Below are 13854 nucleotides of genomic sequence, written 5' to 3' on the forward strand. Positions count from 1 at the left end.
TTACGCATCTGAATTTCACACTGTAAACGCCAAATGCTTTGTCTCCTCTCTCCTTCCTGAGCTATACTTGTCAGAGATCTGGCCACAGGGGGGAGCCACAGCACTGCAGAGAAGGTTTCACTGATCTGCAACGTCAGTCTTATTGTTGTAGCTCATCCAGACACAGCAGCAGCAAGCATTTGCACTTCAAACACATCAAAGTGAGGAAGCTCCAATGTACCACCTGTCATCCCTTTACACTGCAAAACACATGCTAAAGTATGCACACATTTTGGCTGCAATGCACAAGCAATGATGTGCCTGCAGCACCTGTGGCAGAGTGCACATCATGGCTAAACAGGCTACGGTGCAAGATTTAGCTGTGTTTTCATTGGAAGGCCAACAAGCTGCAGGAACTATAAAAAACTATGACTTGAGCCTAAAATATTCACTGCCATTTTGGTGCTATAAATGGTTCTGCCATGTGTCCAGGACATTCACCATAAGCCTAAACACCAAATTAGCAAACTTTTAATGATAAATTTCTTGTGTCTTTGCAATGAAATGTTACTAAACTCTATTTAGTGATGAGGTGAAATTAGTTTTGCACATCTTACAAGATCAGTGCCTTTTTATACACCTATACCACCAGTTCCACACATGTATACTGAGTGAATTTCTTAAATGTTGTGCAAAACAAAGACTCGTGTTTCAAGGTTGTAGGATGAGGGAAATCTGGAGATTTACTGAATGTCATATTGTGATGTCTCAACCATCATCTTTACAGGCACGTGCTGATACAATCTCAAATCATCTCACTGCAATGTAGCACTCTTTCTCACAGACACCTCAGAATCAAACTTGGCACAATTCATCACTCAGTTAATAAACAACATTTCACCAACTATCTAGAGTCCAACCATCCTCCTGCTTATGTCCCACAGTTTCTTGGCTGCCTGCTCATCTGTAGCTTTAGGCATTAGCTCCTCCTCTGTGCAGTTAGCGAAGCACTTCCCTGACACTCCCTCCACCTCAGGGGAGCAGGCCAGATAGAGAGGAGTCTGGGCCCCCTCCAGTGGACTCTTGAAAAAGACAAATGATGCGAGGTGGAACAGGGGCTTTGCCAGGAAGGGGATTTGAACATGCCTGCCTAGTCTGGTCCTCACGATGCCTGGTGTTAGAGCGTTAACTGTGACCCCCGAGCCCTCGAGCTGACGGGCCAGCTCGAGTGTGAACAGCAGGTTGGCCAACTTGCTCTGGCTGTAGCAGGCAGCCTTGTCATAGTTATTCTCGCTGTTCAGGTCGTCGAAGTTGATTTGGCCGTGCTTGTAAAGTTTGGAGGAAACCACGACGATGCGGCTAGGAGCTGATGCTTTTAGGATGTCTAGCAGAAGGTGAGTGAGGAGGAAGTGCCCAAGGTGATTGACACCGAGCTGCATCTCAAAGCCATCCTCTGTCTTTGTGTAGGGACACTGGTAGATGCCTGCGTTGTTGATGAGCACATCAATCTTCGATTCCTCCTAAGAAAAACACACAGTAAGTAACAGTGTAAGAGAGGTTTCATTTAAAATTCAGCCACATGTATCACTTCAAATATTCTATCTTTGTCTTATATCATGTTTTATTTATTGTCTTGAACAGCTGACGACATATTCACAGCAGCTGAAGAACTAAATTCTGGCACATCATTCACTGGTAGGACATTGCAGCACCTAAATGACCTGTCATGACCTCCTCTGTATCAGAAAAGGCTTGAATGAACTTGTCACCTCTCATGTGAAATGACCAGAGCTGAACAGCAGCCTGTAAACAAACCAGCTAACACACATCAGAGCTCTAAAGTCTGACACATTGAAAGTGAGACACGCTCACACACCACACATGACATTTCTCATGTGGAGAAATGATAAACTTTGCTGCACAGAGGGTCGCTACCATTATGTTTGTAAGGGAGCGACAGGACACAAGGGTGCGTTATACTAACAGGGAAACACTGTTGTAGTAAGGGGAATAAGAAAATAATCTTAAGTGTGCTGTTACTGTCCTCATCCTTATTAGTTTACGCTTACCCTGCATCATTATTATGAGGGAGATTTGCCAGTCCTTTGTCTCTGTACATGCTTTTGTAATCCGTTTCTAATCTGATCTGTTTTGTGTAGTCTTTCCCCTAAAATCTGAAGTCCAGCTGATGGTGTAATTGGGAATACAGTGACGCAGTGTGGTAATAGATATAAAGCTATTTTGTTATAATAATCTGTTAGTGTCAGCCTCTTAGCAAGCACCTTACCCATGATTTTGGTCTCTGCTGGTAACAGATACAGGGCGATATGAAGAGACTAAAATAAGGGATCTCGACCAGGCTTTGGGATGACACTGATGTTAGCGTTATAGAGGGACGGTGGTAACATTGGAGCATTCTGGAGCTCTCACAAAGCACGTCTACGTCACTTGCACCCCCTGCAGGCCTCCTCGCATATAAAAAAATGAATACAAGGTTACATTTTAATAGTGTTTTAATGGTGTCTATGGACGACAAGTCCTTTGTGCGTGAAGTCTTTGAAGGGGCGGAGACACATGTTGCCAACATGCCTTCGATGATCTCATGATCCGATACTCTATGACAGGGGTTCTCAAAGTTTTGATAGCTGAGGGCCAATTTATGAACCCAACATTGGACTGAGGGCCGCCAAAGAAGAACAAATGGAAAAAAAGAAAAAAAATACATGTGTAATCATTTAAATCAGTGGTCCCCAACCACCGGGCCGGGGACCGGTACCGGTCCGTGGGTCATTTGGTACCGGGCCGCACAGAAAGACTGAGCAAAACATATATTATTCATTATCTGAGTCTGACAGCTGTTTCATTTATAAATCGATCAGATTCAGATCAGATTCGATCAGAAAAGGTTGGGGACCGCTGATTTAAATGACCAGGTTGCATCTCTGCAGTTTACATTTATTGGTCTGTATCCAGTAATGTGCAAAAAAAGCATATGGGGCTAAACCTGAGAAACACTGTAATGCACCAAAACATTCCTCCTGATTAGGGCTGGGCGGTATGACCAAAATTCTATATCAGGGTATTTTTGCATGCATGACGTGTTAACTGCATTGATTGTGAGAAGAATTACTGCAATAGAGTGGTTACTCTATTCCAGGTCATGAGAATTGAAAAAAAAATCCACATTAGTGTACAGCAGGGCTGTGGGTTATTACTTAATATCAAGTAGCATCGTGATTACTTGAGGTTTTTCCTCAATTACGATTAAAGAACGATCATTTTTATTGTTTTAAAAATAATTACAAATAATTGGGGGGGGGGGGGGTAGTTAAGTTATACTCTGCTTCACTCGTGGCTTCGAGTAAACGCAGACTAGATGGAGACGGAGTGACGTGACAGAAGCTTGTTAAATACTCCACAAGGACAGAAAAATCTGTTTGTGTTCCTGAAGTGGCAGAAACATACTTTAAGAGAAACGGGTGTGCAGAACCGCTCATACGGCTCCACTGCAACGGACGCAGCGTCACACACACACACACACATACATACAGGCTTTGATGCTGTTTCGCTGCCAATTATCGGCAGAAGCAGCAGTTCAGGTGAACATGTATGAAGCGGAAATATTTGTTAAACAGACAAAGCCGTGAAATACCAAACAGTAGCAACATCGTCCTCCTCCGCGTCAAACATGTTTGTTCAAGTGTTTTAACCACTGCTTCGGCCGCTGTTCAGCGTCTCCAAAAGTCTCCAAAACCTGTATGTGTGTGTGGCCGCGATGTGCGCTGAGAGCCGTGTGACGTCCCCTCACCAACAACTCCACTAATACCTGTGCTCTGCCCATGCGCAACAATTTACAACCGTGCTGAGTTCCGGACTATTTAGGCCTGTGTCGTCAGTATATGAAAAAATCATATCATAACACAAATTCACATAATTCCGCACATTGAGAACCTATGCTCTATGATGTCTATGATGTCAAACTCGACGAGTTTGTCATAATCACCTGGGCAACCACAAACAAGCAGCAGTGTTCGAGAGAATTCACACAGCACGAAGGTCAGTTCAAAAAATTATTATTATTATTATAGTCAGAGGACCGGTTCTACTCCAGTTAGAAGAATGCTGCTAGAGAAAGGATACCAACTAACATCGATTTCTTCAAACTACACAGTGGATAAAATGCTTGGAGAAGGCACTTATGGATATGTAGTTAAATGCCTGAAGTCAGCAACAAATCAGATGGTGGCTGTGAAAGTAGCAAAATTCAACAAAGGGGCACAGAATGAAGAAACCATTTTGAGAAAGCTGCAGGCTTTTGACGAATACTTCAATGGGATTGAAAACTCATTTATCCACCAGGACTATATCTGTCAGGAATTTGAACTGCTAGATATTAGCCTGAGAGAGTTCATCAGGACAAGGTCACGAGTTTCGCTGCCAGAGATTCGGAAGATTCTACACCAGGCAGCTAGTGCTCTTCAGATTCTGAAGAACTTAGGGATCATTCATGCAGATCTCAAGCCCGATAATATCATGATGGTAGACCAAGCCAAGCAGCCCTTGAGGATAAAAATAATCGATTTTGGCATTTCTTTAGAAACGTCAAAAGCAAAGCAGGGTTGGCTCATTCAGTCCTTGTGGTACAGGGCCCCAGAGATCATGTTGGCATGCCCCTTTAGTAATGATGTGGACATGTGGTCTCTTGGCTGCATAGCTGCTGAGATGTTTTTGGGCTTTGCACTTTATAATGGGAACACTGAGTATGACATGCTTTGGCAGATAACCCAAAGTCACGGTCCATTTCCAAAGGCTTTCCTATCCAATGGATGGAAGACAAACACATTTTACAAGCTGGATTTGTGTGACTCTTTAAATCTTATGTCACCAGTAGAATTTGGAAACAATTTAACTTGTTTATTCGATGGCCACAAGTTCCTGGTGAACCCAAGAAGACACAAACTAGCCACCAAAGCAGAACTCTGTGATGCGACAGCCTTTCTGGACTTGCTCAGTAGCATGCTAACAATAGATCCCAGTACAAGAATTCATCCAGCACAGGTTTTGGAGCATTCATTTATCACTATGAAACAACTGATAGCCACATTTGAGACAAGTCCATATGTGAAGTGTAGTGCTCTTCTAATGGGCGCATCCTTGACAGCAATGACAAAAATGTGGAAAGATGCTACTTCTTCTGCGAATGTATCCGAGCCATGTGCTATTCTAATGGGTGCATCCTCAGATCAAAACAAAATGCATAAGAGCAGAGACAAGAGATCAGAGACCTCCACAAACAGCAAGTTCTCTTTAAAAAGAAAGATGCCATCCACAATTAGAGAGGAGAAAACCTCTAAAAAGGCACCTGTCTGCCTGCACAAGCCTGGCAGAAATATGTCAGAGTTCTCCCCAAAGGCGAAGAAGAAGAGGATGTCTACAGAGGCAGAGGAGAGAAGGTTGACAGCAATGACAAAAACGTGGAAAGATGCTACTTCTTCTGCGAATGTATCCGAGCCATGTGCTATGCTAATGGGTGCATCCTCAGATCAAAACAAAATGCATAAGAGCAGCGACAAGAGATCAGAGACCTCCACAAACAGCAAGTTCTCTTTAAAAAGAAAGATGCCATCCACAATTAGAGAGGAGAAAACCTCTAAAAAGGCACCTGTCTGCCTGCACAAGCCTGGCAGAAATATGCCAGAGTTCTCCCCAAAGGCGAAGAAGAAGAGGATGTCTACAGAGGCAGAGGAGAGAAGGTTGACAGCAATGCCAAAAATGTGGAAAGTATCTGCGAATGTATCCGAATGTCAAAGCCAGACATGTCTTTGACATATCATTTTTGGCATTGCTGTCAACCTTCTCTCCTCTGCAGAATGTCAAAGACATGTCTGGCTTTGACATTGTTTATAAGGTTAGATGTTTATTAGATGTCCATCTACAGTCTATTAAACTTCATCTACTAAACTCGCATCTGTCAAATTTTAATGTGTTTTTTTTTTTAAAAAAAAAATTGGTTTTGCGCATCTTGGGGTGATACATATGTGTGCCAATTTTTATGATCCTACTCAAAACAGGACAAGGGGGCAGGCAGAATTTGAATTTGGAATGTATGGTATACAACAGTGTAAGGCAGAACATTTCAGTAGCTGTGGTTTATCATCCACCATCAGATCCCGTCACTATTTAAAGTCAATGTAAACAGACTACTTTAATTGCTCGAACCTTTAAGTATAAGACAGTAGCCATTGTGGGAGATTTTAACAGACAGTACTGACTACATTTTTTAGTGACCACGAGGGTATTTTGTGTACTTTTACAAATGCAGATCTGTAAAAAGAGCAGTGATAGTATGGTTTATGTGTTCGTGTGTTAAGCTGTCAGTTGACGAGGATAGTTGATAGGGTTTGACAATAGGGTTGGGCGGTATTAAGGTATTAAGGTATACCGGCAGGGCACACAGGTAGTGACTTACCACTTATATCTATATAAGTAATTACAAAATGCTGCTCTCTTAACATGATAAAATTGCAAAAACAAACAGAAACACATCGGGACTGGCTCATACCAGTTTAATACCACGGTGAAATTTGAAAAAAGTCTGTTCGCTATATGCGTTTGTAGATAGCCGAACAAGAGTTGTCCAGAGCTGCAAGAATCAAACAAACATCTTCCTCTTGTGTCACCACGGTTATGGAATAGATCAATAGAGATATAAAATTAAACTGTGACTTGTAATATAAATGAACCTTCTCCTATATACTAATTATAACTGACTGCTGCAATAATACGTTAGATTCTTAATGTACAAATGTACAAAGGACAGCACATGTAAAAGAAATGAGTGTGTTGACAAAATGACAAAACAGACAAATATCAGGGTTTTTGATATCATAGAAAATTTGAAAATACATGTTTACTAACCTACACTAGCTTTATATGAGTCTTAGCTTCCTTTTAATGCACAGACTCCTCACTCGATCCCAGTTAGGTTCCATTGCTGGAGTATTAAATGGGCAGTTTCACCTCTTTAAGGCAGGGTTATATGAAGTGTGATTGCAGATTGTTATGTTATGGGGGGAGTTTGGACCCAAATGCAGACGCGGAGACTGAGGTGAACTAAAAGTGAGCTTTTAATAAAGCCGAAATGGCAAACAACATAAAATTCTAGAATGCAAAGTACAAATCAAAGGTGTAAAAAGCAACTAACTAAACCAACAAGAAGAAACAAGTAAAAAACAAACCAAACCTAACAGAGAGCCAAAAGGGATGATGGGAACACACACACAACACGCCATGGATAAACGGACGGACTAACAAGAACAAAGGGGAGCACAGGACTTAAATACAGAAGGGTAACAAGACACAGGTGAGACACATCAGGGTGGGGCAAGCAATCCTAAAGGCAGGAAACACAAGGAAGTAAAACACACAGGAACACAAGGGGAAACATGGACTTTCAAAATAAAACAGGAAACACAAGACACAACTGCAAACACACAGATCACAGACTCAGGGCAGGAATGAAAACTAAACAGAAAACATATCAAGAAACACAGAATCCTAACAGTGATTTTCAAAAAACTGTGCTGCTCCCAACGTCTGTAGCAGCAATCTGACCTTAACGTACAAACTATAGTGACAGCAAGCTGAAAATACCTTATGCGGCAAAAGTTCTTTAAAATGGATTCATGTACTAAATTAGTCATGGTGACAGTGATACGGAGCCCCTCTGATAACATGGTCAAAAAGCAAATAAATCGTGGCCACGAAATATGTATAACATGCACACGAAATACTAATTTGTGGCCATGAATTAGTGTTGTTATTGACGGGGTGCATGGGAGCAGGCTGCCCGGCCAGGGAGCACCCTCCCCGGGCAGCAGGGAGCAATCAGTGTCCCTCTCTGGGGAAATGTGCTGGAGCACTGGGCAGCTCCAGCACATCCAGGAGCTCCAAGAGCGCAGGGGAGCGGGGTCCCCAGCCAGGACGCACCCTCCCCGGGCAGCAGGGAGCGAACTAGTATTTCGTGGCCACAATTTATTTATTTTTTGACCATGTCATCAGAGGAGCTGCGTACAATGATGAAAATGCTGAGCAACTTAAAAAGTTTACTGTAGTAGTGCCTTGCTGTGTCAGACGCAACCTAGACTTCAATATCTAGCTGTTGACATGTACGACTGTAATGCACTGGAGCAGGTATGTTTGCTTAATGATAGTGATATCCTGATTTTTCTCTCACACAAGTTATTTTCAGTAGTTAACTACTTCTAACACGTGTGTATCTGTGTGTATCTTTTCTTAGGCCACATGGTTAGTTGTCTGTGAGACATCCTATTAGTTTGTATGTGAAACATGTCCGCATGTGACTAATAAACAGGTCTAGAAACAAGAAAGATGCACACACACAGTAATGTGTTGGAACTGATGGCATGCAACTGTCTAACAAACCTAGTTTTTCCTTAAATGTTATTTTTAGAGTACTTACTTTGTACTTTTATACTTTAAAGCATCTTTCAAACCCCATGCTTCTGTACTTCAACATGAGTAGAAATGTTTAAATTTTTCTCACAGAACTCTCGGACAGATTTTAAAGAAGCGAGGTCCAGGTGTTTGATGACCACCTGCCCGTGCTCTGGCCCCGCTTCCTTCTTGATGTCCTGGGCTGCTTCTTCGGCGCTCCGCAGGTCCCGACAGGCCATGATGACCCTGGCTTGGAGCTTCACCAGCTCGGCGGACACGGCTTTCCCTATCCCGCTGTTAGCCCCGGTCACGATGACCGTCTTTCCTCGCATTGTGTCGGCTGGGTACTGGAGCAGCTTGACGGCTTTCTGTTGAGGGAATAAACGGCGCAAAAACAGCAGGACCCCACCGCCGACTACAGCGGCGATTAGCACCGCAATAGACATGGAAGCGGGGACTGGAGACAGGTCAGCAGCTCGCTGTGTTGACAAGTTCCAGACGTACCCCGGAAATAGTTTTTGCGCAGACTCGTTAGCTAAACAGTCTGCACTGCATTATTAACTGTGTTTTTTAAATGACGGCGAATGTTTGAAACGAGCACGACTATCATTGTTGAGTATCATAAGCACAGAGAGCAGTTTAATGGTGAAATAACAAGCTAATAAGGCTAAGCTAGTAACAGCACAAAACTACTTCCGGGGCGGCATATTTCCATAAGAGAACCGTAATACACGATGTGCCAACAGAAACATTACACCCTTAATTAAGCCAATAAAAAAGTGTTAATGCTTTTGGATATTTGCTCCTAGTAGCGAGTTACTAATTTTTAGATAATATAATTTTAATTGTATCTACGGCTGCTTTGATTTTCATCGCTGATCTACTTTTGTTCTTCTTTCTTATTCCTCTAAATTATAAACATTGACCACTAGGTGGCGCTATAAAAAACCCCACAAGAGAAGAGCACCAAGGCTACAACAGGTTTAGTTTCCCATCATCTATGGGCTTACAAAGGCAAAGTGTTCCAGAGGGAGGTTAAATAGCTTTTGCGATATGGAGTCTTGGTTGTTAAATAATAAATTCCCGTACATGTTTATTAACTGATTAATTCAAGGAAGAGGAAGAATATGAAGAAGTAGGATTAATATATCTTGTCAGAAAGTCATAGATTAATTTAAAATATGCACAAAGACGGACAGGAAAAAATATATATAGTTATAGTTACCCTAAAGTCTTTAGTCTTTAGGGTTTCCTCGTTAGAATCAATTTACTGTAATAGAAATGAACTCATTCACTGAATTATTCAGAGTATTCACTCCTCCAAAGCCTTCTTAAAGAGGCAGTTTAACCAAAATCAAATATTTCTTGTGTGTGTGTGTGTGTGTATGTGCGCGCTGCAGTGCTATGTATATATCTGTATGCTTTTAAAGATACGGTGTTTGTCAGAGTTTTATTGAATGTACAGAGAGACTTAATCTAATATTACACAGTAACATTCCCCGGAAATCTGATGCACACTGAAATATTCCCGTATGCATTAGCTACCTGCTGAGAGCTCATGCTTTCTCTGCACTGAAACGTGCGTCATTGATTAGTATTTATTGCCTGCTTGTAGTGAGCCGCGTCAGTAGAGCTTTCGTGCTGCATTCACGTCTCTGCGGTAATAAACAGACTCGAACCAAAGTTTGCAGCCTTGCCGACGAATTTCTTCATTTCCCCCTTTTTTCCGTTTTTCTTCTTGTTGCTGTGTTTCCAGTTGAGTAATACCACCCGTTTATTTCAGGCTGTGCTTCCAGTTCCAGCGTCTGCCGTTACAGACTCAGGCTTTATTTGACGTTATGTGCAGATGAATATCTCGCAGCTCCAAATGTATTTTAAAGGACCGTTTCTTCTTCTGTTTTGATTATAGGGTTTAAGAATGTCTATTTTCTTAGTCCTGTGTGTCCTGGCTACAGTCTCATCCTGCTGTGCGGACGGTAAGCAGATCTTTGACACAATTCACGTCTCTTGAAATGTGATAGAAAGTATACTGTGAATTATGCATTCTTACTTTTTGGTTTTTTCATTTTCTGGTTTTGGTTTCATTTAGGAGCTCAACTCACCAACAACAAGCACTTTAAACATATTATAAGTTATTCTAACCACCACCACCAAAACTCCTTCAACATCTATACTACAAATGTGCATTTTATTCATTATTAATACTTCATACGCCGTGTGGTAATTTAACAGTGATTTTAAAATAATGTATATATAATAACTGTCCTATCTGAGACTAAGGACTTTGCTCTGTAAACATGCACCTAACCTGGAGATAGTCTCTTTGTTTCTATTTTAAATATCATTATATCTTTTAAAATCATTGTTTGTCGTTGTTATTGTATGACTGGACTTATGTTGCACAAAGGGGGATGAGGTAGAGAGTGGTAGGAAGAGGGCTGCTCGACAATCAGAAAAAATAGATTATTGAACAAAAATAGTGAGAATAGTGGTCAAAGTGTAAGTGATGGAGAGAGCAGAGCAGCAGGAATAATTCAGCATGGAGACAGAGCGTGAGTGAACAGGTTTCACTACTACAGACAGACAGACACTTTGACTTGTTACAGCAGGAACATCAGCAATGGTAGTATTAACAACATAACACCACATTCCAGTTAGGTGAGCCGGTGATGCAGGATACCTTAATTACTCACTGTCTGCTGAGGCTCTGTGGGAAACATTAACCTAACATTAACCCCAATACATGTCACACATCAAATAATGAATATATGCTATTTCCTTCCAGGGAAAAGTTTTACATTTACGATGTGGTACATGTTCTGATTGAGTGATTCTAATGACTCCCAGAAACTCTGCCGGTTTTTGGATGGGTGAGCAGTGCAACATTTCCAGTAAAGAAAAACAACATGGGAGAGTGTGTTTAGTAACATTACTGCTGCTGAGAATATGTGGATTAACCTTTAATTAACCTAGTAAAATGAGCTTCATCGATGGCGGCTAGACGATAAGTAGAAGAAGAAGAAGATAAGATGTTAGCACAGGAACAGAAAGCCACACATCATTGCAAGATACAGTTTACATGGCAGTTACATACATGCTGTAACCTTTTTTGTTTACTTTTTTTTACATCAGACATTTTGTTGAGGTCAGCATTTAAATCTCGAACATGTTAAGTTGTTAAACCACATCATCGGTATTTCTGTAATGTCTCTAACTGCCAAAAGGGGGAGACATTAGGGAGACTTTACTGTTTAAAGGTCTTCCTTCATACCCAACAAATCTCACTCAAGACCTAACTTCCCAATTAAATTCTAAAAGGGAAGGAAACACGAGACAGCTATGTCACATGACTCCTTTTGTTTCCAGTGTTCAAGCTAAGCTAACACGCACAATTCTCTGCATGTTGAGCTGCTACACCATTGAATAAACACATCATTGTCTGCAGGCAATCATTCCAGCACCTGCAACGTTGTCCCTAAAGATCAGTACATTGACTTCGGCTCCAGCATAGACATCATGTGCCAGACTTCATGTGTAAATGGCAAAATCTACTGGACGCTGAACAGCAGCCCCATCAACGAAACCCTGTCTGTCCGAGTCAACTCCACACACACACTGCTGTCGCTGAGAAACTTCAGGCAACAGAAGGCAACAGTGCAGTGTCACAGTGAAGACACCAAACAAATCCTCGGAGGCACCATCATCAAAAGCATCCGTATGAAGTCACTTTCTTGCAGTCACAGAACTGGCTGACACTATTGTACATAATATGGAAATAAATCCATATCATGTTTAACAGTATGTGACACGTTTTTGCTTTTTTTTCACAGCGAAACCCACAAATATATCATGCCTATTACATTATGGATATCAGTCTTCTTCCAATCTGCTCCCACCGTTTCTAAATTGCAGCTGGAAACATCAGGACCCTCCTTCACTGAAAGTGAACTACACTGTGCTGTGGTAGGGTTTTCTTTTCTTTTGCTTTCTTCACAAATGCATGCATCATTTTCTCATTTGGCTGTAATTATTCTATCAAACGTGTTCATTTCTTTCAGTGTCTCTCGTTCAGGCAGTTCAAGAAAGACAGTTCATGACGCTCATGACATACAGTTCATTCGCAGTGAAGGCCAATACGTATTTATCAATCAGAATTTTACCGTTACTGTGAGAGCTAAAACTGCAGCCTGGGAGACTGAATCCAAGTCATATTCATTTGATCCATATCACATATGTAAGTATAACATTGTATAGAAACACATGTTTCCTATTGATCTCTTTGTGTTTTAATGATGATGCCATGATTTTATTCCCTCAGTTAAATTGAGCCGTCCAAAGTTAGAAGCAGTAGCTGCCTCCTCTTCTAGTGTGCTGGTTAAGTGGAGAAAAGGGTTTCTTCCAAAGACGTGCCACTGTCAAGTCAAATACAGCAAGGTATGTGGACAACATCTACCTGCCTGCTGGTCTGTCTGTCTGTCTGTCTGTCTGTCTGCCTGCCTGCCTGTCTGTCTGCCTGTCTGTCTGCCTGTCTGCCTGCCTGCCTGCCTGCCTGTCTGTCTGTCTGTCTTTACGCTCCTCTCAGCTGATTTAGGTCATGTCTGTTTGCTTTTTCTCTTCCAGGTTCTGTCAGCAGTTGAAGGACCTCCAGAGGTGAAGAGACATTTTTTTATTCCCTGGCAGATGTGTGGGAGTGTGAACGTGCAACACATGATAGCCTGGCTGGATTAATGGATAGAGTGCTTAGCAGTGAAATGAAGCACAAATTGATTTATATGTAATATCATCCTAGGTATTGACTTGTATCTGAACTGACTCTTCTCTCTGATATCTTTGTTTTTTTTTATAGTGGCTTCTCAATAAAACGCTGAACTGCGAACTGAAGAGAATGCAAATGTAACTATTGAGCCAGGAGAAGACTGTACTGACCAAACTCAACAGTAAGCACAATCAAAGCTGAAAAACTCTGCACAAGCTGAGACTGAACATTTAAGATATTTGAATTTCATGCTATAAATATATTCTTAAAAAGTGCACTGAATAATTTCTATGCATGACTTACATAGACATGACAAGTGCAGAGATAATAGTGTTATATTGACTTGATAGAGTCATATTTCCCACCTAACTCGTAACAGTCTACGAGTACTCGTTTATGGGGCATAATGAAACCACAGAATCATGTCTTTATCAGTGATGACTAATAGGACTGTGAGCACATTTCAGTTCATACTATATGATGCAGGCTGTTTTTCTTTAGTTCTGGGTGTGAGCAGTCATTTTGGCTCCAGATTTTCACTCAGTATTCATGGTGAAAATAATTCATTATTGTTACAATATCTATAGAAAAATGAGAAAAGAAATTTTAGAAACTTTATTACTTTATAGCTCTCAGCGTAAGTTCAGTCATGAAGACTCTAT

The 13854-nt window shown here is 41.4% G+C and overlaps 2 protein-coding genes across 2 annotated transcripts; one reads left to right on the plus strand and one right to left on the minus strand.

Annotated features, from left to right (window-relative positions):
- Positions 1-696: 696 nt before the first annotated feature.
- On the minus strand, positions 697-8928 carry LOC114428856 (retinol dehydrogenase 14-like). Its single transcript, XM_028397589.1, has 2 exons — positions 8517-8928; positions 697-1499 (listed from the first exon to the last, which is right to left on the minus strand). Exons 1-2 carry the CDS (start codon positions 8880-8882, stop codon positions 888-890), a joined length of 978 nt encoding a protein of 325 aa, XP_028253390.1. The 5' UTR covers positions 8883-8928; the 3' UTR covers positions 697-887.
- Positions 8929-10106: 1178 nt separating this feature from the next.
- Positions 10107-13551, plus strand: LOC114428846 (uncharacterized). Its single transcript, XM_028397579.1, has 7 exons — positions 10107-10412; positions 11882-12151; positions 12267-12399; positions 12495-12670; positions 12755-12870; positions 13057-13086; positions 13283-13551. Exons 1-7 carry the CDS (start codon positions 10355-10357, stop codon positions 13331-13333), a joined length of 834 nt encoding a protein of 277 aa, XP_028253380.1. The 5' UTR covers positions 10107-10354; the 3' UTR covers positions 13334-13551.
- Positions 13552-13854: the final 303 nt, after the last annotated feature.

This window comes from Parambassis ranga, chromosome 24, assembly GCF_900634625.1.
Source record: "Parambassis ranga chromosome 24, fParRan2.1, whole genome shotgun sequence".
Lineage (NCBI taxonomy): Eukaryota > Metazoa > Chordata > Actinopteri > Ambassidae > Parambassis > Parambassis ranga.

Excerpts from the sequence above, each read along its gene's own strand:
- LOC114428856 (XM_028397589.1), bottom strand. The coding sequence starts at position 8,882 with ATGTCTATTGCGGTGCTAATCGCCGCTGTAGTCGGCGGTGGGGTCCTG. Across the intron at positions 1,500-8,516 it reads ATTTAAACATTTCTACTCAT|GAGGAATCGAAGATTGATGT; the intron begins GTTGAAGTACAG and ends TGTTTTTCTTAG.
- LOC114428846 (XM_028397579.1), top strand. The coding sequence starts at position 10,355 with ATGTCTATTTTCTTAGTCCTGTGTGTCCTGGCTACAGTCTCATCCTGC. Across the intron at positions 10,413-11,881 it reads CTCATCCTGCTGTGCGGACG|GCAATCATTCCAGCACCTGC; the intron begins GTAAGCAGATCT and ends CATTGTCTGCAG. Across the intron at positions 12,671-12,754 it reads ATTTGATCCATATCACATAT|TTAAATTGAGCCGTCCAAAG; the intron begins GTAAGTATAACA and ends TTATTCCCTCAG.